General features: G+C 36.7%; 1 protein-coding gene across 3 annotated transcripts in view; it reads left to right on the top strand.

Annotated features, from left to right (window-relative positions):
- Positions 1 to 23185, top strand: part of BRINP3 (BMP/retinoic acid inducible neural specific 3) — a 397330-nt gene that overhangs the window by 191600 nt on the left and 182545 nt on the right. For 2 of the 3 annotated variants that reach the window (XM_040985188.1, XM_040985189.1), the window contains 2 exons: positions 5698 to 5888; positions 21173 to 21363. In XM_040985188.1, coding sequence (XP_040841122.1) covers positions 5698 to 5888; positions 21173 to 21363 — 382 coding nt within the window. The remainder of the gene's footprint in view (positions 1 to 5697; positions 5889 to 21172; positions 21364 to 23185) is intronic. The other variant, XM_040985190.1, reaches the window with a different exon arrangement.

Genomic DNA, 23185 nt, shown 5'->3' with positions numbered 1-23185 from the left:
TTAATTCATATGAGAAATCAGCAGATGATGGCCCATTCTAGGGCCTCTAAAACTACATGGGAGGTCTGAAAGGCAGCCCTTGGTGGAGTAAGGCAACAATGGATGGTCTGTCTGTCACTCTGTCACACTCTTTCTTCCTTCCAGCTTTTCTCTACTGAATACAATGCTATTTGTGTGCTTGTTGTATATTGCTCTGATTATGTTGAGGAGTACTCTTTGTGTATTCAATTTTAAAATGCTTTTATTATTTTGAAAATATTTTGAAAATATTTTATAAAATGTTTTGCATACATTGAGATAATCATATAGTTTTTATTCTTAGAATTTTCAGGATGTACTGTGTTTATTGATTTACACATTGTGAATAATCCCGGAGTTCCTGGTGTAAACCCCACTGTGGCAGGATTTTTTTTTTAATGTGTTGTTGGAGTTAATTAGCTTTTATTTTGGTGAGGATTTGTACATGGCATTCATCAGAGATTCAGTCTATAGCTCTCTATAGCTCTCTTTCTTTGTTGTATTATTTTTTGGTTTCATAATGAGGTGATATTGGCTTCACTGGAGTTTGGGAGGACTCATTTCATTTCAATTCTTTTGAAATTTTAAGAAAAATTGGAATTCATTAATATATAAGTCATTTGGTGGAATTCAGCTGTAGAGCTATTTGGTGTTGGGCTATTATTTTCTAGGAAAGCCCTAATTACTGGTTATATTTTGATGATTTTTCTGTTCAGGTATTCTAAACTTGTGACTAAATTTTGGTCATATATAATATATATATTATAATATATTATAGTATATAATTTTGGTCATATATAATATATATAATATGTGTTATATATATAATATATATAAATATGTGTTTTATATATATATATATATAAAATATGTCCAGGAATCTGGTTTTTGGCATTTTAAATTTGTAATAATACTGATGATTTTTTTCAATATCTGTGGAATCAGTTCTAATATATTCCTTTAAAGTTCAAATTTTATTAAATAAGGTCTTTGCCTCTCCCACTTATTAGTTGGTTGATTTGGCTAATTATTAATTTATTTACTTTAAAATATAGCTCATTTTTTAATATTTTTTACAACTTTTATTTCTTGGGTAATTTTTTAAAATGATCTCTTAGTAATATATAGTTTGCTTTATTCTTGTTTTTCTAATTTCTTGACGTGTATTGTTAAATCAGTTATTTGATATCTTTCCAATTTCTTGGTGTAGGCACTAATTAATAGAAGCTTCTTTCTTAATCGTGACTTTGGTGTAATCCCTATTTTTTGATACGTTATGTTGTGATTATAATTTATTTTAAGGAATTCTTGATTTCCCTGTTTATTTTCTTCTGTGATCTACAGTTTGTTCCGAATCATGTTGTTCCATCTCTGTGTTTTGTTCTCCCAGAGTATTTTTCTTTCTTTTTATTAACATATTGAGTACAGATATATTTTTGATAGATATAGTTCTTTTTTAAAAAGAGTTATTTATTTATTATTTTTATTGCAAAGTCATGTATACAGAGAGGAGGAGAGTCAGAGAGGAAGATCTTCTGTGCGATGATTCAATTCCCAAGTGACCTCAATGGGTGGTGCTGCGCCAATCCAAAGCCAGGAGCCAGGAACCAGAAACTTCTTCCAGGTCTCCCATGCAGGTGCAGGGTCCCAAGACCTTGACCAAGTCCTCGACTGCTTTCCCAGGGCCACAAACAGGGAGCTGGATGTGAATTGGGGCTGCCTGAATTAGAAATGGCAACCATATGGGATCCTGTGTGTTCAAAGGAGCACTTTAGCCACTAGGCCACCACACAGGGCCCAACAAGTACAGTTCTAAAAAGTTAATCTTACTTCCCTCTATAATTCAGTTTCTCTACACATACTCCCTCATTCCTTCCTTTTGTACTTAAATTTTCACAACAGCATATTTCAGGCCATGGTATAATCATGTTTTTCTCCAAGTTATATTGAAAGTGCTAATAAAAGATACATGCTATGGTCTCAATTCCTTTTTCAGACTTGTTTTATGACCTAGTGTTAATAATGTCCTGGAATATGTTTCATGTAATGATGGACAAGGTGTGTTCTGCAACTGTGAATACAAACTAGATTCATTTCACCAATAACAGATCATAACTCTTATTTGTTGCTTGTTTTTGCTTCTTTTGTTTTTTGGTTTAGTTTATCTGTTCATTGATGAAAGTGGAGCAGTGAAGTTGTCATTGGATTCGTGGCTATGCCTGCCTTCACATACACTAACATTTGTCTTAGTAGCTCTATTACTTAGCATTGGATACATATACCTTTACTACAAACACACCTTCCTCTTGAATTGATATTTTAATCATACCATAATGGCCTGGTTTTCTTGTTTTGTTTGATCTTCTGACAGTTATCAATGTTTGCTCTTGATTTCCATCTGCCTGGAATATCTTTTTACATCCTGTGACTTTCAGGTTCGGCATATCTTTGTTGGTAAAATGTGTCGGTAACATGGGCAGCATGTCAATATTATTTGTTAGTTACTATATTCAGCCTATTTGTATTTGCTAATCTGAGAACTTAATCCATTTGCATTCAAGGTTATTACTGGTATATAACAACTTTTTCCTACCATTTTCCGTAAATATTCCTGTTGCTTGTTTTGAATCACCTTTATTCTTTTGCCATAATGTTTTGTTGTCTTCACATTCTCCATGATGCTTATTATCTTTCAGTTTCTGTGTAACAAGGCTAACCAGGCTTGTGTGGAAAGGCCTTTATTTCACCTTCATTTGCCAACACGTACCCATTGATTACCATATTTTTTCTCTCGTCACACAGGGTGGCTGTCCATGACCAGTTTTCATTTTCACAAGTGTTTTAACATTGTTGATATACTTTTATTTTCTTTATCGTTTCTTTATTGTCTTCTTCATTATTTATAGTCATTCATTTACTTGGTAGCCTGATCAGGGGTTAGTGAGAAAGAGAAAAAAAGAGAGAGACAGAGAGAGAGACAGAGAGAGAGACAGAGAGAGAGAGAAAGAATAGCCAAGAGGTTAGCACTACAACAAATACTTTTTATGTTGCTGTATGGGCAATTTTCATATTGCAATAAGGCATATCACCTTTTCTAATCTACTATGATCTATGATTTTGGCAGTGCATTCAAAACCTAATCAGCCATTAATTGATGCTTTTCAAAAATCCTACATGTAAACATTTCATATAAATTATTCCTGATTGTGCTTTTCCTTTCAGGTTTTTATGTTTACAGATTAATTCTGCCAAATTTATAGCTTCATCCAAAAGTATTTCTCTATCTTTAAAAAGATTGAGTACCATAATTAAAAAAAAAATTGGGGAGCGTGCCATAGGGTGGAAGAGACAGTATATTTTCTGCCAACTGCCTAACATTTAACTGCTTTACAAACACTGGCAGCCGAGCCAGTAATGCAGGCCATCAGGAACTTTTCTCCTGTTGCAGCCAAATGAAAAAATATGCCATCTGAGAGATCTGAAAGCAATAAGTCAGGAGTGTTTAAAAATTATATGCAAAATATAATGGAACTGTGGGAAATGGGTATTGATCATTAGTGGTAATTCTTACGATGAGTGATTTTTACAGAAGGTTTTTGTGATAACTTAGGTTATTGCTACTAAATATTGATAAATTAAGACTCTCATGTTGAATTTATTCCCCAGTAAATTAGAGTTTGAGTTATATATTTTGAGTTACTATTCTGTTATGTTTGCAAATTTTAATGAATATTGATGGAATTAAAATGACAAACTAACACATGCTTGAAAAGATAATATAATAATTACCTTTGGGACTTCAGACAAACAACTTCTAGTGTAAATTAGAAACTAAAGATAAATCTTTTTTTAAGCAAATTCATCATCTGGCTTTGTCAGTCTTCTCATGCTGATTTTCTTTGGTACTGAGTCCAAAAATTTTAATATCAATAATGGAAGAACTTTTACTATGGAGAAACAACACACATGTGCATTTTGAAGAAAATCATGGGAGTGCATTTGTTAATACCAAGAACATCTGTATATTCACATGGAATCTGAATGATGACAGGGATGGTCACTGCCAGCATGGTAAGAATGTGACCAAAATTTAAATGAAATCTGGTGATAATTTTCTTGCATTTGGACTGTTTTATGTGTTATAGAAAAAAATCGTAATACACAATGTATTTATGTATTATATACATACAATAGCTATTTGCAAGTTGTAATTTTTAGGAGGCAAACATGCAGCCCTCATAATTGGATATAAGCTCTGTAAAGCCAAAATACATTTTCAAAGCAATGTTCTGGTTGAACTGGTCATGGCTCATTTGTGTGTTCTACAAAATAATGGTGCCTCAAAAAGGTCCAAGCTGCGTTCAATTTGAATGATCTTGCCTGTTTAATTTAAAGACTTCATAATGAGGGGATACCTGTATTCTTTGATGTTCCAAGTGGAACACAGCTTTTAGAAATAATGATGATCTTATTTAGTATAAACTTAGAGCATCTGGATGAAATCCTGAGATGCCTTTGGGTAAAATGTTCTCATTATGATAATCATGCCCAATAGCATGCTTTCAGTTCAGCACTCCATTGCTTTGTTTTTCCAAAATTTAATGAATGCATGCTCTGGCTGCAACCTAGGTGAATTCTATCATAAGGAAGAAAAAATTTAAAAAAAGAAAAAAAAAGAAACCAACAACACTGTTCCTATTGGTTTCCACTTTATATAACAGTTAATTTCCTATAACCCTGCTGAGTTTCCAAAACTTAAGTACTCTATATTGATCTTGACAAGCTACTTATTTGGTCAGGGGTGGGAGAGGGCACGGGAAGGCTAGAAAATAAACAAACAATTTTTGCAATAACTCCCATATGTTGGTGATTTTTAGTCACGCTGTTATTCCTTCGGTAAGTTATGAGAATAAATTTAGGGAAGAGATTCTGTTGACCGTTGTTGATCAGGTTCCAAGTACTTGATCACACCTCAGCAGTTGTGTTCATCACCACTTCTCAGGATGATGACTTCAGTATTTTTTTCTAGGTTGTTAACAAAAATCTTTCAATATTTTCAGTTTTAAAGCATCATTACAGCAATGCAAAAACAAATTTGATGAATGGAAATGCAAGATCTCTTAGATCTAATTTTGTATTCAAAGTAAACATTTTGGGTAAGCAAAATGAAAAGTGGATTTTCAAAACATGTTTTAAACAATGAGTATTTAGAAAACAGTCCAACACAAAACTAAGACTACTCTCTTGGCCATGTTGTTGATCTTTATCTCTATGGTATCATTGAGATTTGATACATGAATGCTCTAAGTCAGTAGAAAATAAATGCATTCATTCGAGCCCTTTTACTTTTTAAATTTCTTTTAGAAAAATGCCTTGTTTTGTTTACCTCTTATTTTGAGTAATAATGTTTGTATTCTATATGCACTTATATCAGTTTTTATATATACCTGTCCTTTGGAAAAAAGAATTGTCAATAGAAGAGGTTTGCTCTACGAGCTAGTTTGATATTCTTTACTCCAGGTAAAGTGTAAAGGTGGCTTCTCCAACTCAGAGCAAATAGCCTGAGGTTATCAGCACAAGTCATTGTAATGGAGGGCTCTACCAAGTGAGCTTTTCAAATAAGATCATTCAGACAAAAATGATTATGCATTTATGAATAAAAGTAAATCTGCTTTCTAGGGAGTTTGGCCGTTGGAAAGTAAATAACCTTGCAGTTGAGAGAAGACATTTCCTCGGCTCCCCTCTGCCTCTTGCCCCGGAATTCTTCCGCAACATTCGACTTCTGGGACGCCGGCCCACTCTGCAGCAAATCACAGAGAACCTCATCAAGAAGTATGGGACACATTTCTTGCTGTCTGCTACTCTGGGAGGTAGGATATTTCACGATATTTACACCTGTATGTGCTCATGCATAGTCTGCATAAACTGCAGAAAGGTGTTAGTTCTGGGAGCTGTAGCTGAAATAGAAAATTCAGGCATTAATTTTCCAGTAAATTTAATGAGTAATTATTAACTGCTTCTCACAGTGTTCACAGTTGTGGGGAAGAGAAATATCACTGCATATAACCAAAATAACGTGCATTCATTATGTGCTTAGATATTGACCTCTACCATACGAGATGGTGTGCAAGTTTTGTTCAGAAATTGAGCATTAAGTGGTCACAAGTGGAAGTTATCACTTTGGTTACAGAGAGCAAGAAAGGTTTATTGGAAGAAATATTAGCTGAGATTACATTTTACTTCTATTTTAGCATTTATGATTATAATTGATGCATGATGTAGAAAAAAAGATGAGTAAATATCAATTATCGTTCCTGCTTTGAGATTCAAGAGTAATAGTTTTGAAATCTGAAAAGTGAGGAAAGCTATTATTTAATATTTCTAAATGTATATGATTATGGAAATGAATAATTCAGCATGTCAAATAACTTAAATGTTATTCAAGGGACATGCTATGCAATTAGGAAACCATGACAGTTTCCTAAAATGCAGAAATATCCTCAAGTTATGTATGTTTAATTTGACTTCAAGTTCCAATGGACTCTGCATTTCTCTTAGAAAGGAGTGCTACTCTCGTCTTATAAAGGGCATTGAAAAGATTGGGCAGAATAACATGGATAATGAGAGTTCTACTTCCTTAGAAAATTCTCAGCAAGTGCATTCCGGACACACAGATGACTCACCCTCCAGCACAAGGGCCTGCAATATACCTACTCCTGGTCTCCCTCCTTATGGGATGAGGCATTATTTCCGTACCTGGCAGTTGTGTGTGTCAGCAAGTCATGTCAGTGTACTATCCTGGAAGGCACCACTTGTGTTGCTGTTTCCATCTTCTGTCTGCATATTCGGTCATTACCGTTCTTCCTCCCTGGCCCATCCTCTACACACATCCTTTGGAGCTTGAGCCAGGGCACAGTCCTGTTCTAATTGAACGCTAGAATGGAGCCCTAACAACACAATCTGGATTCCTTGCTGTGGATTGGAAGGGCCTGCAGTCTTGGTCCGGTACCTGTGCTGTTCCTCTTGGCTCTCCCCTTGCTGTTTGTCAGTCCTCATGATCTTCATGCTGCTAGCTACAGCAGCACAAACTGGGTTGTAGGGGGAGCTGACATGCAATTGGGAAAATAAGAAATGAGACGTACTTAGGTAAAAAATTATAAAACATGTGGCCAGAGAGAAGCCCCCCTCTCTAATGAAGGGAGGTTGACCCCAAAGGCTCACTGCCTTATGGTTGTATTGAGTTGCTTGGGAGTCACCTTACAGGAGTTCATGTTTCACAGACTTGGATAGCCATGCACCCTGTTGGTGTTAACCAGCCAGTGCTTGATGACCAGGAAGCAGCAGTGTGGCCCAGGTAGGAAGTCAGTGCATGACTGTCTCAATGACATCTGCAGCCAAGGTCTCCAGTGTGCAGTCTTTCTTTGACTTTTGCCCACCTGAGCACAATTGCTCAGAATTTGACCCTGGCCCCATGCACCAACAGTCTGTGAACTAAGACTCCAGACTCAGACTGCTCTGCACATCCTCTTCTGGTCAAATTGCTGCATTTATTTTAGCTCAGGGTATGGTATAATGTAAATATGGCATGCATTTAAGTTGCTGTTATTACAGGAGTATACGTTACCTATAAATTATGAAATACCATAATGATTCTGAAAAGTCATTCTCTGAAAACTGTATTTATTTGGCATAATAATGACATGGCACAATGTAATGAAATCCGTAAAACAAAATGAGTTTAGTTATTTCCACAGCTTCTCCTGAAAATGAGGCCCAGTGTTTTTCACACTCATTAGGATTTATTAACATCGTTAAGAGCAATTTGGAGCACCTGGAAAATTTCAGACCATGAAATGTATTTTCCAGGGAAGAGAGAGGAGTAAGAAGAAAGGTGGAACAGATCAGAAGGTGGAAATACCACCATGGCGATTTTTCTTTATATCAAAATTACAATAACATTTTATTTTAATTATTCAGTGTTTTGTTATTGTGAATGGCACAATTTTGACTTTGCACTTTTTAAAAGATCTATTTATTTTTGTTGCAAAGTCAGATATACAGAGAGGAAGAGGGACAGAGAGAGCAAGATCTTCCATCTTATGATTCACTCCCCAAGTGACCACAATGGCTGGAAAGGAACCAATAGGAAGCCAGGAGCCTCTTCCAGGTCTCCAATGCAGGTACAGGGTCCCAAGGCATTAGGCCGTCCGCAGCTAATTTGCGAGGCCACAAACCGGGAGCTGGATGGGAAGCAGGGCAGCTGGGATAAGAACTGGTGACCATATGGAATTCTGGCACGTTCAAGGTGAGGACTTTATTCACTAGGTCACAGTGCTGGGCCCCTGAAATCGCATTTTGTTGTTGTTGTTATTTTGTAAACTATTTCAAAGCTCTTCAGGATTTAGTTGCTTCTCTAGCTGTTGCAGTGATACTATAGTCTAGAAATTGTGTTCCTTAAGTTAACTGAGTCCTGTTCCAGGAGCTCGTTGAGGACTCGAATGAAATTAACAAGCTTGTTTGCCTTTTAATCACTTAATAGTCCTTCATTTGATGTTACAGTATTTCCATTAGAATTATACCTTTCCAAATATTACTTCCGTTTTTTCCTTAAGGAATCTCTTCTGGGTAATGTTACTAATTTAGTTAAAATGTATGAAATTAAGTGTCTCAAGGATGCAACGTACCTGAAGTTAAAGCTTGTGCCAGGAATAATTTCAGACAATTTAAAAATGATTACTATTGCAATTATACTAACCCTTTTTTGTTGCTGTAAACTTAAAATTTTATTTTCATATCTCTTATGTGACTGATCTGAAATTCTGCTCATATTGCTTTTTTTCTCTTTTTTAAGTGAATTTTAGGTGTTTGAAAATACCTTATCTCTCTCTTCCTCTCTGTTTCTCATTCTGCTGTCCCAATTGGCAAATCCCAAGGATTCGCTATTCCAGTCATCTACACATGTTATATATATCAGGGAACCCATTAAATAAAAAAGCCAGCTCCAAAAGTTGTTGTTTTTTGAGTACCTAAATTTTCTACGAAATTTAAGTATTTCCCAAAGTAAGTTGAGTGTGAAATACTATCAATATCAAAGTGATGAAAGAGAAATACATGAAAAATGGCTTTTTCTCACAAAAATTACTTAGTGCATCATATTATTGACTTAAACATAAAACTTCAAATAGCATGTATGAAGCCTTTAATGGGATATTTTATGAGAGATAAAACGAGTGATTGAATTATCTTCCTATGGGGAAAAATAGATTAGAAATTGCCTTCTTTGATATATATCATTTTTCTCACTTTATTTTATAGCTTTCAGACTATCAGTATAGTGATGCCTCTTGCTTCTGTTTTGGATAATAGTATCTAAATTCCATCACTGTTTAAATATCTAAAATAAGAATCATTTTAAAGAATTGATCTTAAAAAAGATTGCACTTATTAGGCATTGATTTCTAGCTATGGAGTGTATTTCAGGACTATTTTTGTAATATATTTCATTGAATTACAATATATGACAAACATTAAAATAAAACTATCTGTATAGTGAGTATAGAAATACAAAAGAGAAAAAAAATGAGTGACTAGGCAAGAAAAGCACAGCTGATTTTAGCAGGGGTGAGCTTCCTTGAGAGATGGGAAGACCTTCTCCACCCAGTAGAACCACATCTGAGCCCTGGAGCCTGGGTAGGACAAACTACCGAAGAACCCATACTGTTCCTTAGCATTTTTGTAGAAGTGTTGCATATGATACTTCATAGCAGACACACATGTGCCTTGATCGCATCCCCCAGGCCACATAGGCATGTCTACCCTGTCAGAGCACTGCCCCCCCTCCTCTGTGACCCTTGCTCCCTCCAGTCCAAGGTGGCAGGAGCAGGCTCAAGTGTGCAGATATTCTGGTCATTGCGCCCAGTCGGAGGGAGAAGGCAAGGTCATCTCCACCAGCCAGCTCCCTTCCTTCATCAAACATTTCATTACACTCACCGCTCTGGTGGGTGGAGCCAGATGCGTAGTGACACTGTTGTTCAGGCTAAACATCTCCCTGAAGAGATAAGAGCAGGGGAAAGTACCCTTTTTCTTAAAGGAGATATTTGAAATTAGAGCAGATAATAATACAAGATTGAAGGGCAGGTGTTTTATGGAACATTGAGTTGCACCTCTCCTTGTTATGCTAATATTCTGTTTCAGAGTACAGATTCCAGTCCAGGCTTTGGCTTCCAACCAACTCACAGCTACTTCCCCTCAAAACAGAATAGTTTACATGGGGATGGGAAGACCTGCATGGACTTCCTATCTCCTGGTTCTAGACTGGCCCAGCTCTAGTTGTTGTAGGCATTTAGAAAGTGGACTGATTCTCTCTCTAATTCTTTTGCCTCCATGTATCTCTCGGCCAAGTAAATATAAATAAATCAATATATACTGAAGTGTTACTTTTTATGTAACATGTAAAGGTAATTTTATTCTGTGAAACATAAAAAAACAAGTGCTATATTTTCACTCTTTATGTATCTATAGTATTTTGAAAGGTATAATCAAGTTTTAGCAAGCATAACATGCATTTTTGCATGTCAATTATTTCTGAAACTGTTTTTCTAAGATACTCATATGAAAATGCCTGTTACCACTTCACTAAACATGCAATTTATCAGATATTTTTGTTTTAATTTAAATTCAGAAAACATATATCTTATTTTGATAGAATGCAGTTAAATGCAGAAAACTCTATCATGATCTATTGTTAGATTGAAAATCTATGTGATTTATTTTCAGAAAAGTATTAACTTACTAGAGTGTTATTTTAAATAATTAGGATTAATTCAATGTCCACAGTGTGTGCAAATAATTACCTAAGCCTTCATTGTTTACTTAGTTTCCAAAAATAGCTTTCCTGTATATACTTCTTCCAGAGAAACGACAGAAGTTAGACACTAAGCACTAACAGTATATAGATAGAATGTTTATGTTTTTTTTCTGCTTCCTTGTATCTTCAATTATACTACACTTGATCTTAGCCAAAAGGCTGAGAAGTGTTTCTATGTTCAATTATAAGATTATCTTCAATTATAAAATTTATTTTTGTTCAATTTATGAACTACTACATTTCTGTTTTTCTCCATGTAAGTTACCTTCTGTATATGGTATCTACACATGATGTTTAATTCTGTGTATGTCCCCTTCTGTCAATATCATTTAACAGCTGTAGTTCTCATTTTTAATTGGTATCTACTTGGGAAGTACAAACTCCTTTTACTTTAGTTCAACACATGGAAGGAGAGAAATCATGAATTGCCTGTACGTATTAGTTCCACAAGAAGAGAGGAAAAGAGTGATATTCTGATATTTACAAGGATATCTTTGGGGCAGGCATCTTGGTGTAAAAGCTTAGGCTGCTCCTTGGAGTGCTTGCTTCCAATATCAAAATGCTGTTGGTCTTCCTGCTATTCCACTTTTGATGCTGATGTGACCAGGAGGCAGCAGGTGATGGCTCAGCTTTGTGGATCTCTGCCACCCATATGGGTTACCTGTGTGCATTTTCAGGGTCCTAACTTTGACCCAACCAGCCCTAGATGCTGTAGGAGTCCAGGAAAGTGTAAAGGTTGCTAGAAAGTATTGGTCTCTACTTATCGCTACATGTTTTAAAAATAAAGCAAAACAAAGTATTCACTAATAGTTCTTGGGGATAATTGCATCATCTTCTCTTTGTTTTATTTTGCTAGTAAAGAAAATGAAAAAAAATTCTCATGTTAAAGCAGTTTTGACATTGCAAATCAGGGAGTTTGTGTTAAATAAACAATGCATTATACAATACCATGGTTTGGAGTTGAGGAAGAGGCATTGGAAATGAAGAACCACTCTGAAAATATGTGTCCAGATGATTCAGGCATAATTAGAGGTAAGAGTGTGCTACAAATCCACCAAGAAGACATCTAAACAGAAATGCTGCAATATAAGCCTGCCAAAAATGTAGGAACATATGCAAAAAAGCAATGCTTCCAATAAATTTTAATGTCCTACAAGGTGGCAGTTAACTAAAATAATTTAAAATCATTTGTGTAAATTATTATTTTGATGTGAATGGGACAGAAAAGAAGAAAGTGCAACTAAACTTACTATGCTGTTCATCTTGATGGACTGTGCATCAGGCCAAGTTCCACACTAGATACTTGATGCTTTTTTCCTCTCAAACTTGTATACTCTGTATCAGTAAGGCAGATAAAATTAATATCCATTTAGCTTTCATTTACTTAGAATCTTTGTTTACTTAGAAGAGTTACAAAGAGACAGGGGGAGGCAGAGAGAGATGGTATGCTGGTTCACTCTGCTGATGGCTGCAGCAAGCAGTTAATGAACAATGCTAAGGCAGGTTCTAGGAGATGCATCCAGGTCTCCCATGTGGGTGTAAAGGCACAAACACTTGGGCCATTTTGTGGTGTCATCTGAGCACTTATCGAGAGCTGTGTGGGAAGTAGAGCAGTTGGGACATGAACTGCACACATGTGGGATGCTGGCATCTCAGGCAAAGGTTTACCTGTTACCCATTTTAGACAGATATATTCTGAGTTACCTGTGGTAGTGCAGACCGCCAACTTTCCAGAAAGGACCACTCAGAACAGGCACTTACAAATGTTGATCATTTACGTGTGGTTTAGTACCTCATTTCTTGATGGTGACCAATGGACCAACAGTATCAACACAACTCTGGAACTAGTAACAAATGCAAAACTCTTCAATTTCATCTCAGATTAATAAATTGGAGCTGCATTTTAACAAGACCTCCTGGTGATGTATATTTACATTAAGTGTCAACAGCACCATGGAGAGTATCTGTATAAATTCAGAGCGTACCCAGCTGTTTCAGAAATGTCACTTCTGAGAATAACCCTTATAAAAGTAAAGGCAACAATTTATAGCTACGTTCCGAACTGTTTAAAAAATTTAATGATAGCATCATTTGCAAGCAGCTCCATAATTATAATTGTGTTTTGCTCAGGGTGGATTCATGGCCACTTCACCTAAGAGCTCGCTATTTCTAGTTAGTACAGGCTATGATATTATGCTACCTGGAGTGTCAGGGTACCTGGAAAATGTGCTTAGAATTTCTCAGTGTTTTCTTGAAGGTAGTTGTGCATTCATCTTAAGGCAAGTTTCTTTCTTTTGCAGTGGCTATGAAAGTTGAGCTATTTCCTTCCCATAGTTTCTTACTGGTGCCAACTGGCATTATGCCAACATGTCTCAGAATTAACTGCCTTTATAGATGTGGTCCTGTTTCTTGCCAGAAAACTGTTTCGCTAAGAAGCTTTTCTTGTGCCTGTTTGTTTCTGAATCACTATGTTTTTCCCCATATAACATTGTTAGTAGATTAACATATTGATGTTACCAGGCAATTGTACTTTTGACATTTTGAAGGCGGGTAATTGGTTAAATAATGAGAGCAAAGTGGAAATATAGAACTGAATATAGTTTCAAAAGGACAATACCCCAGATAGCCTAAGACCGACATATAAGGAATAATGTATGTCTAAAATTGGGACAGAATTATTATGTAAAAATTGCATCAAAATTAAAACCTACCATTTCATGTAAAGTGGGTTTGAAGGATGTCCAGCCAAGTGCATTGTTTACATGTAAGTAAATGTCACACCAGAGCAAAATGGGCATTCACAGCAATATTTTCAAGTGTAAGGAGATGGAATAGTTCACACAAAAAATTGGTTCATGGACAGAACAGAATATAGGTCAAAAAACTATGCAAGAGCAATAAACAATTATAAAATCAAAATGAATCCAATACATAACAATCAGTGAAGAAAACACAATGGTGCCAGATCTAAGTGGATTATGGCAATACTTGTTGTGGCAGTCCCTGTTGGCAGCATGGTACCCTGGAGTCTCCCTGTGTTTCTTACAGGGAATCCACCTGCAAATATGTCTCGTTGGTTATGTGCTCTTCTGGTGGAGGGAAGGAGCCAGGGAACAGCCATGACATTTGCCTGCCACTGCACAAAGCACTTTTCTTTCCTGAGTCAGGATAAGGCAATGTGTTCAGGAACTCTTGGCCTTTCTTTTGTACAGTGAAGCAAATTCATGCGCATCAATGCTTTCCTTCAACCGATTTAGTTATTCTCTTCTCCACCTATTGGTTCTGATGTTTTGGACCCTATGTGTGAGAAAGGAAGTTGAGAAAATCCAAATGGTGTGTAAATAGTATGAGCGCTTTTAATTCCTGTTTTTCTTCTTTTTTTTAAGATTTATTTTTATTATTATTTTTTTATTGAAAGGCGGATATTCAGAGAGGAGAGACAGAGAGGAAGATCTTCCGTCCAATGATTCACTCCCCAAGTGAGCGTAACGGCCAATGCTATGCCGATCCGAAGCCAGGAGCCTCTTCTGGGTCTCCCACGCGGGTGCAGGGTCCCAAAGCTTTGGGCCTTGCTCAACTGCTTTCCCGGGCCACAGGCAGGGAGCTGGAAGGGAAGCAGGGCTGCTGGGATAGAACCGGCGCCCATATGGGATCCTGGGCGTGCAAGGCGAGGACCTTAACCACTTGCGCCACCGTGCTGGGCCCAATTCCTGTTTTTCTTGAATATAGAGAGCATTTCACATTGGCATAGGAACATCAAGTCATTCTAAAATCTATGGCACATGAAAAATGCCAAATCCTAGGAGTCAATCATGGTTTAACTACAACAGTGTGACTCATTGGTTGGCTTTGCTATCCTTTGCATCTCACACTCCCTGTAAGCATCCTTCATATGTTCATTTAATTTTCACCATAAAACTGTAGTTGTAGAAGACACAGCTACATGAGTGGAGTAACCACATCTTTTTATTTCAATCGTCATTAATCCGTTTTATCTTCCAACAGAATATTGAGTTATTTTTAAATTACATTGAATTTTTACAAAATTTGCAGCTGTCTTGTACAACCCATGTCATGATTACAAGCTTCAGCTGCTTAAAAATGAATAAAAATAACCTCTAAACACAAATATTTTAATTATTAAATGATAGTATTTTGTTTTTCAGTTCTAAGCACTGTGAGCAAATGTACAAAACTAAAATGGACTTTTATAATGGAAGAATAGAAATCTGTAGAACAAATTACTCCTTTTTAAGGCTTACAGTAAAAATTTCAAAGACACGTGAATTGGAATTTGGTGACATGTATTTTTAAGGATCTCTTAGAAGAAAGACACAGAGATTTCATTAGTTAAAAAGACATTGCCAAAATGTCATATGTTTAAACACTCATTCTTCACAGAAGTTGAAATTTAGTGCAAGTTGTCTAATTTATGTTTTATAGTCATCTGCATTTGAGAGGTTTAAAACATGGTTTTCACTAAAGAACAATTGTGGTAATCTCACTTTTAAATAGAAGCTGCCTAAATGCTTTGGTGTTGGGAAAACCTTTGCATAGATGAATTATTGCTCCACTGCAGAGAAAAACATGAGCAAATTATGAGTGGATTCTATTTTAAGTGGCTACTGTAAAAGATAATCTGATATCTTTAACAACACGGTATGTCTTGGCTTCTTTTGGGTAAATTAGATAACCGTCATAAAACTCAATATCTAAATAATTTAAAATGAAAACCTGAAAAGAAAGGAAATGAGCATATTTTGTAAGCGAGATGTGTGTTTTGCTAGATTCTAGGGAAGATTCATATTGCTTAACCATCCCAAAGCGTTGCAAGGGAGATGTGAATGTGTGTGAGGTTCTGAAGCATAATGTCTAAGGTGGGAGCACTTGTAACTTGATCCCAGCTCAGAAGTCATCAGGCAGAGAAATGCATTGGTAATGATGTGCCCTTAAGTGAACATCATTCCAAACCTTTGGTTTTCATTCCCCTATTATGTCATGCTTCTTCCAGAAGGCTTTGACCATAGCAAATTGACTAAGGAGAAGAAAGCAGCAAGATTAGTAAAACCGTGTACTTACACTTATAACAGAATTTGCTTGCTTTATTTTCCCTGTAACCTGAAATCTATACTTGTTCTTGGTGTAGAAACAGGAAGAGATAATAACTTGTGATTCATAAATAAACATGGAGACTTAGAAATGACAAATAAGTATTTTTGATCCTTCTGTAATGAAAAAGAAAACCCCTTTTATTCACAATGATGATTTTAGACCACTTTCCTTACGTTCATCTTTGGCTGCTTTACCCCTTATCGGTATTGTTGCTCTGATATCAAACAGAATGAAATACAATGTCCTGAGACATGTCATTTTCTAAATTGGTCATGGAACACCCCAGTATTTATAAGCAATTTTAATTAAGTCAGTTTGATGCGCTTTTAAAATTAAATAGATGCTCATTTTCTCTTTGGTGGTGAAGTAGGACTCAACTAAGATCCTATATATGCATTTTTTTAAAGATTTATTTTTATTATTTTTTATTGGAAAGGCGGATATACAGAGAGGAGAGACAGAGAGGAAGATCTTCCATCCGATGATTCACTCCCCAAGTGAGCGTAACGGCCAATGCTATGCCGATCCGAAGCCAGGAGCCTCTTCTGAGTCTCCCACGCAGGTGCAGGGTCCCAAACTTTGGGCCGTCCTCGACTGCTTTCCAGGGCCACAGGCAGGGAGCTTGAGGGGAAGCAGGGCTGCCAGGATAGAACCGGCGCCCATATGGGATCCTGGGCGTGCCAGGCGAGGACCTTAACCGCTGCGCCACCGTGCTGGTCCCAAGATCCTGTATTTCAAAAAATAATTGGTTGTGCCTGTGCAGTGGCCTAGCGCCTGGGGTCCTCTCCTTACATATGCCAGGATTCCATGTGAATGCCAGTTTGTGTCCTGGTGGCCGCACTTCCCATCCAACTCCCTGTTTGTGGCCTGGGAGGGCAGTCAAGGATGGTCTGGGGCCTTAGGACCCTGCATCCATGTGGGATGCCAGGGGCGGGGGTTCCTAGCTCCTGTCTTCCGATCAGCTCAGCTCCAGCTGTTGTGGCCAGTTGCGGAGTAGAATCAGCAGATGGAGGATCTTCTTCTCTGTCTCTCCTCCTATCTGTATATCTGACTTTCCAATGAAGAACAGATAAATCTTCTAAAAAATAATTGGTAGATGGATATCTTCCATCCATTGGGTCACTTCCAAAATCTATGATAGCAGTTCTAGAAAGACTGAAGGCTGGAGTCTGAGCTCCATCTCCATCTTCTATGTAGGTGTGAAGGGCCAAGCTGTTTGAATCTTTGTGCAGTACCTTGCCAGCTGTATTAGGAAGAAGGTGGATTGCACACGGAAGCAGGGAAGCCTGTCATTCAGGTGGGACACTCAGATGTCGGTATCTCACACCTAATGTGCCACAATTTTTGCCCATAAACTAACAGGAGTCCTATTAAAAAATGCAGAATGCTTTACTGAAGCCAGAATCATAGAAAATAAAACCGAATCTAAAACACTGTTTGGGAAGATATTTATTCCCAGCATGGATATTCATGGTAGGAGAGCATTAATGAAATTGTGAACAAAGTAAAAACACAGGCTTCATTTCAAATGAGACAAAATAGTTCAAATTACTTGCAATGTCTGGGTGAAGGATGCGGAGCTTTATGAGGCTGTAGAGGGTTGGGCTGAATGCTAACAGTTTCTGAAGCCTCACTATATTGTAGTCGTATTCTAAATCCTTTATGGAAATCTGCTTCATGCTTCAAGCCACACTTTGAGGAAAGACTTATTGCAGTCCAGTTAAGAAGAGGAAACTGAATCCAAAGTTATACGTTTTAAGATCATTCAATTACTAAAGCCAAACCAGTGTCACAAATCAAATCTACCTTTTGGTGAAATTGTAATACTTACACCTAAGTTATTACTAATGCTTCTACATTTCTCAGTCTTCCAGGACCTCATAACTCAGGGAAAGAATCTCTTTGAATGGGTTAGCTGTCTCTTCTGCTCCCTGGCCTCAGCTTTTCTGTTAATGTCTGGGTGCCTGCAGTGATGAGAACATTCTGTATCATACGGAAGGACGCTGAGTGACAATTACTGTCTCAGTATATGTCAATGGCCTTCTTGCATCTGACAAAACTAAAATGTTGTTAGCTGAACCAATGTTTGAATCTAGTGTGCTACTGAATTTAAGAAGATATTATATGGTCCGGTGGCTTAGCCTAGTGGCTAAAATCCTCGCCTTGAACGCGCCCAGGATCCCATATGGGCGCCGGTTCTAATCCTGGCAGCTCCACTTCCCATGCAGCTCCCTGCTTGTGGCCTGGGAAAGCAGTTAAGGATGGCCCAAAGCTTTGGGACCCTGCACCCGTGTGGGATACCGGGAAAAAGGTCCTGGATCCTGGCTTCAGATCGGCGCAGCACTGGGCGTTGCGCTCACTTGGGGAGTGAATCATCGGACGGAAGATCTTCCTTTCAGTCTCTCCTCCTCTCTGTATATCTGATTTTCCAATAAATAAATAAACCATAAAAAAAAGAAGATATTGGAAGATATTATAGGGCCCTGTGTGGGGGTCTAGTAGCTAAAGTCCTTACCTTGAACGTACCAGGATCCCATATAGGCACCATTTCTGAACCCAGCAACCCTGCTTTCCATCCAGCTCCCTGCTTGTGATCTGGGAGGGCAGTCCAGGGCAGCCCAAAGCCTTGGGACCCTGTACCCACATGAGAGATCTGGAAGAGGCTCCTGGCTCCTGGCTTCGGATCGGCTCGGCTCTGGTTGTTGTGGTCACTTGAATCATGGGATGGAAGATCTTCCTCTCTGTGTCTCTTCCTCTTTGTATATCTGATTTTGCAATATATTATTTTTTAAAAAAAGAGAAAATATATGTATGATTCTAAGCGAAAGTGTTCATGGATATGTGTAGAAAACATTGTTAGAGCAACAAAACTGAATTTAGATGATTTTTCAAATTATAGATGCATTTTAACTTGAATCATGTGTTAAATACAATATCATATAAAATTCTATTTTCATCGTCATGTTAGCAATGAAGCTACCAATTATTTAAGAAAATTTGCTTTATGCAATAATCTATTTTAGGCTTGCAACTGAAGTAGAAGAATAAAGGTTGCAAGTAGCATGCCATTAAGACCATTTTTCCAAATTCATTTTCGTGTCTCATAGTAGGGACTTGCACAGTGAATGCTCCTATGTTACCATGCATATACACTCTGATAGTAATGCTATTCACGGATAGAAGGAAATTTGATTCCATGTCATTTTATTTCCCCTCAGAATAATTTTCACATTCAAACTATTGCTATGAACTCAACATAATTGCTTTTGTATCCATTGTATGAATGGTAACATTGCCTCGTGCTTATGACTTTTAGTGATGGCTTTCTTCTCTTTAATTCTATATAAGCTAAGATTTGGAAAACCATGCATTCAGTGCTGAAACACTCTGTCAGTCAGATCTTTCATCCATAGGCTGTTTTCCGTTCCCTCTATTGCTCTTTAAATAAATATTTGCATGAAAAGTTGCCTAATGCTTCCAGTGAATTTTTTCCTTGGAGTTTAACAAAAACATAGTTTCATTTATTCCTGTTATCCTCATGAACATCATATATTCTTATGTATGTCAATTTTTTGACTTAATGTTTTCTTAATACTTAACTTACACTGCTTGAATTATCTGACATTGTCATGAGATGTTAGTGTTTTTAGTTTTTAATGCAGGATTCTTTCCGCTGTTGGTAAATTTGTGCTTTTACATCAGTATTGATATAGTGTGATTTTAGCTGTATTATGTGAGATCTCCGGATAGTTGGGTCTTTAGTCCATGTGGGAGGCCTCTTTTCTGTTATTTATTTTATAATGCTGTCAGTGAATGATGCTATATCTTTTTCAAATTTCTTGGATTGAAAATTGGTTCTTTGCACCGGAATGCATGGATGCATTTTGCAAATATTATCTATACTCTTTAAAGTAGAGGATTTTTCTGTAGTAGCAGTTGAGGTTTATATTTCTTGATAGGTTTTAGCTCATTGCCTAGGTTTCACCTGTGACTGTCATGTTTTCATCCACACCAGGTATTTAAAGGGTTGAAAATTTTGTCAAAATCTCACAATATCAGCGATGTACGTTTATTGCACCTTTTTCTGCTTCATGGGATGGGTGGCAGTGAGAGCGATTTGCAAAACTGAGTTGATTATGGGCTGCAGTAATTTTATTTCTCTTTGTTGAATGATGTTGGCTTGAATTCAACAATATTTCATGTCAAGATCATCATCTTTGCTTCCTTTTTGGTGATGATTAGCAATAAATATTTAGCACTGTGCATTTACTCTTAATCTGAGCTATCCCGGGGATTGTGTGTTTTTAGACCTTCACACCCTTTTCTTCCTGTGTGATTCCACTGACGGTTTGCTTTCCACTCTTACAACCTAGCACATGGTTGAATATTTCCAAGATTCATTGATATTTCTGAGAGGCAGTCATTCAGATTCCCATAATTTTGATCATTTTGGAGGATTCAATGATTTGGGGATATGTTGCTGGTTTTCATGGTCCTTTGCTGTGGTTACTTTTGCACAGCTATTTGTCAGGTAAATATTCAATAGTGTGAAAGCCGGCATGGATATTGTTTAATAAAATTTGAGCACTGTAAATTGGATTGGTGCTTATATGCTTTACATTGTACCTTTGAGAATTTATTGCTACTACTTATGTTTTCCATGAACTCTGGTGATTTCCACAGACCTAATTAATATGTCAGTTTTAGCGTGTAATAGGCAGGGGATTTCTGAGTATGTCTTGTTTAAAAACTTAAATCTATGTGTTTTTCCACATGTTTAAAGCACAAGTGAAAACTGCTGAGAATTTGCCATGCTTCCATTTTAAATATTCTTTTAGGGTAATAAATAATTGTGAGTAAATACAACTTCCTAGTGTGTACTATCTTAGTTTGCTGCTGACCATGTACTATGTAAGATCAGCTGTGTGAGAAACATAGTGCAATTAAAGAAATTGCTCCGCCAAAACTGCACACCTCACATTCTCTGCATACATTCCTAGTGCCTTTCCAGATCAGCGATCTTTTGCTAGGTGCTGGAGGGATGTTCATGAAAAAAAAGCATCAGTGTTTATCACTCCTGTAATTGTATTCACAATCTACGTTTCTCCATTTGCATGCATGTAAAAGACAGATTTTAACTAGATAATGAAATAATTTAAAATATTATTAATACAGGAGAGGAGTCACTCACAATTTTTGTGGACAAGCGGAAGCTGAGCAGGAGATCTGAAGGAAGCGACCCCGGCACCAATAGCTCTTTGGTCACCCTGGAGACGCTGCATCAACTAGCAGCTTCCTATTTCATTGACAGGGATAGTACTCTCCGGAGACTCCACCACATCCAAATCGCATCCACTGCTATCAAGGTAAGGCTGAGGTCAGACTACTACTGTCTTCTTCTCTTCTGATTCCTACTTCTAAAGTGCTTTTCTTTATATTTACTTAGCACACTCTCTAAAACAAATGTGTTTTGAAAATATGTATTTCTAACTTTCTATTGTTTATATATTCAGTTTATGGACTTTCACTTTTTTTCACTTGAAAATCGAGCTACAGTTTTTCAGAGTCAAATGCAATTGCAATATATTTTAGCTATGAAGTTATTCTGAGTACTGAATTGAATATACCTCTTCTACAAGGCATATGCAGTTACAGCTTTGTTTTTAAGGTTAATTATTTTGTAATTGTTATCTTGTTTTATGCATTTTAGAATATTATCGCCAAGGAGGAATACTTTAGGTTATAGTGACCTGTAGCACAAAATATAAGCAAGTTTTAGTTTTGTCAGTATTTTCTCCAATATTTTTCATATTCAATACAAATTTAAGTACTCACAGATTTCTAAAAGTCAAAGGATACCATTTTTAAGAATTAATGGAATAATATAAAACATTTGCCTAAATCTAATGGCAATTTTTATACTAAGGTGGATTTTAGCAAATCTGGCAATTGGAGAAAATAACGCTGCAGTAATTTCTAAGAAACAAAGAGTGAGAGAAAGAACCAGACGGACTATATTCTTCCAAACAACAAATATTTTATAATTATTTCCCTGGCATTGTAGGTCTACATGTTATTTTGTGTGGTTAGTGATTATTATAATAATAACAAAGCACAGAATCCCCACAGTGTGACTTAAAACAAAGCTGCTAGTAGCAAAATAAAATCAAAAGAACATTAGTGGATATTCCATGCCTAAAATGGATGTTGAAAGCAGCCATTATTTATTCCTTGATGACAGTAAATTTAGAAGGTGTGTTTTTGTGTCAGTACCTTCAAAAAACGCTACTTTGATATTTTTAGAAAAGTAGAAATACTACCCGTCCGGTCCATGGTTTATTCAAGATAAATTGGAGAAAACAGAATACAGTATATAAATGTCTTTATTATAAGGACATATAAACAGTGCTGTAAAGTCCTGAGGTGTGTGTCTTCAATGCTGATGATGGAAGGCTGGGAAACAGACACTTCTAGATCCACACTGTAAGATAGATTTAATTCACTTTGTACTGTAGGGAAATGGGCATATCTTGTGATCAAGCATGTACATAGTATTTGTACTATACAATAAAAGTACAACCGTGCAAGTGTATGTTCATCTAACAAATGCTTTTGAAGGAATATAGCTTGATACTTGACTTCATAACACAGAAGAGATACAGATTTTTTCAGAAATCAGTTTTCATTAAATTAAATCAAAGCCTATATTTTTAGTAGCAAAATAGCATTGCAGTGTTTATTATAAGACCATTGGTTTTTTTTCAGAACCAAGGGAATTTTAGAGATTTTACAACTCACATTATGCAATAAATAGTTTGTGTGTACCTCTTGTCAATGTGTATTTATGCACATAATTCTCATTCTGGACAAACAAGTATCACAAGAACCATGCTTGAAGGGGACATAGTATCATAAACAAGTTGTGTTTTTAGACTCCAGTAACGTAGCAGGAAATGACAAATTTGAAAAAGCTTATCATGTGGCTAAGTACTAGAAATGAACCCAAAAGAACAAATGATTTTAATAGAAAGAGAGTGACCCGGAAGTACCTTTGCAGAAAAGAAAGGCACATATGGCCTTGCATTGACAAGATGAATGAAAAATATCTGTTTTTTTTTTTTTTCCATTAACAGTGGAAGAAGCTACAAAATGGGAGATAGAGGAGGTCTAAAATCTATATATTTTGGA

Source organism: Ochotona curzoniae, unplaced genomic scaffold, assembly GCF_017591425.1.
Source record: "Ochotona curzoniae isolate NIBS_2020 unplaced genomic scaffold, NIBS_Ocur_1.0 contig_430, whole genome shotgun sequence".
NCBI classification, from domain to species: Eukaryota; Metazoa; Chordata; class Mammalia; order Lagomorpha; family Ochotonidae; genus Ochotona; species Ochotona curzoniae.
Note: the sequence above shows the minus strand (reverse complement) of the source record. Positions and strands in the feature narration are given on the sequence as shown.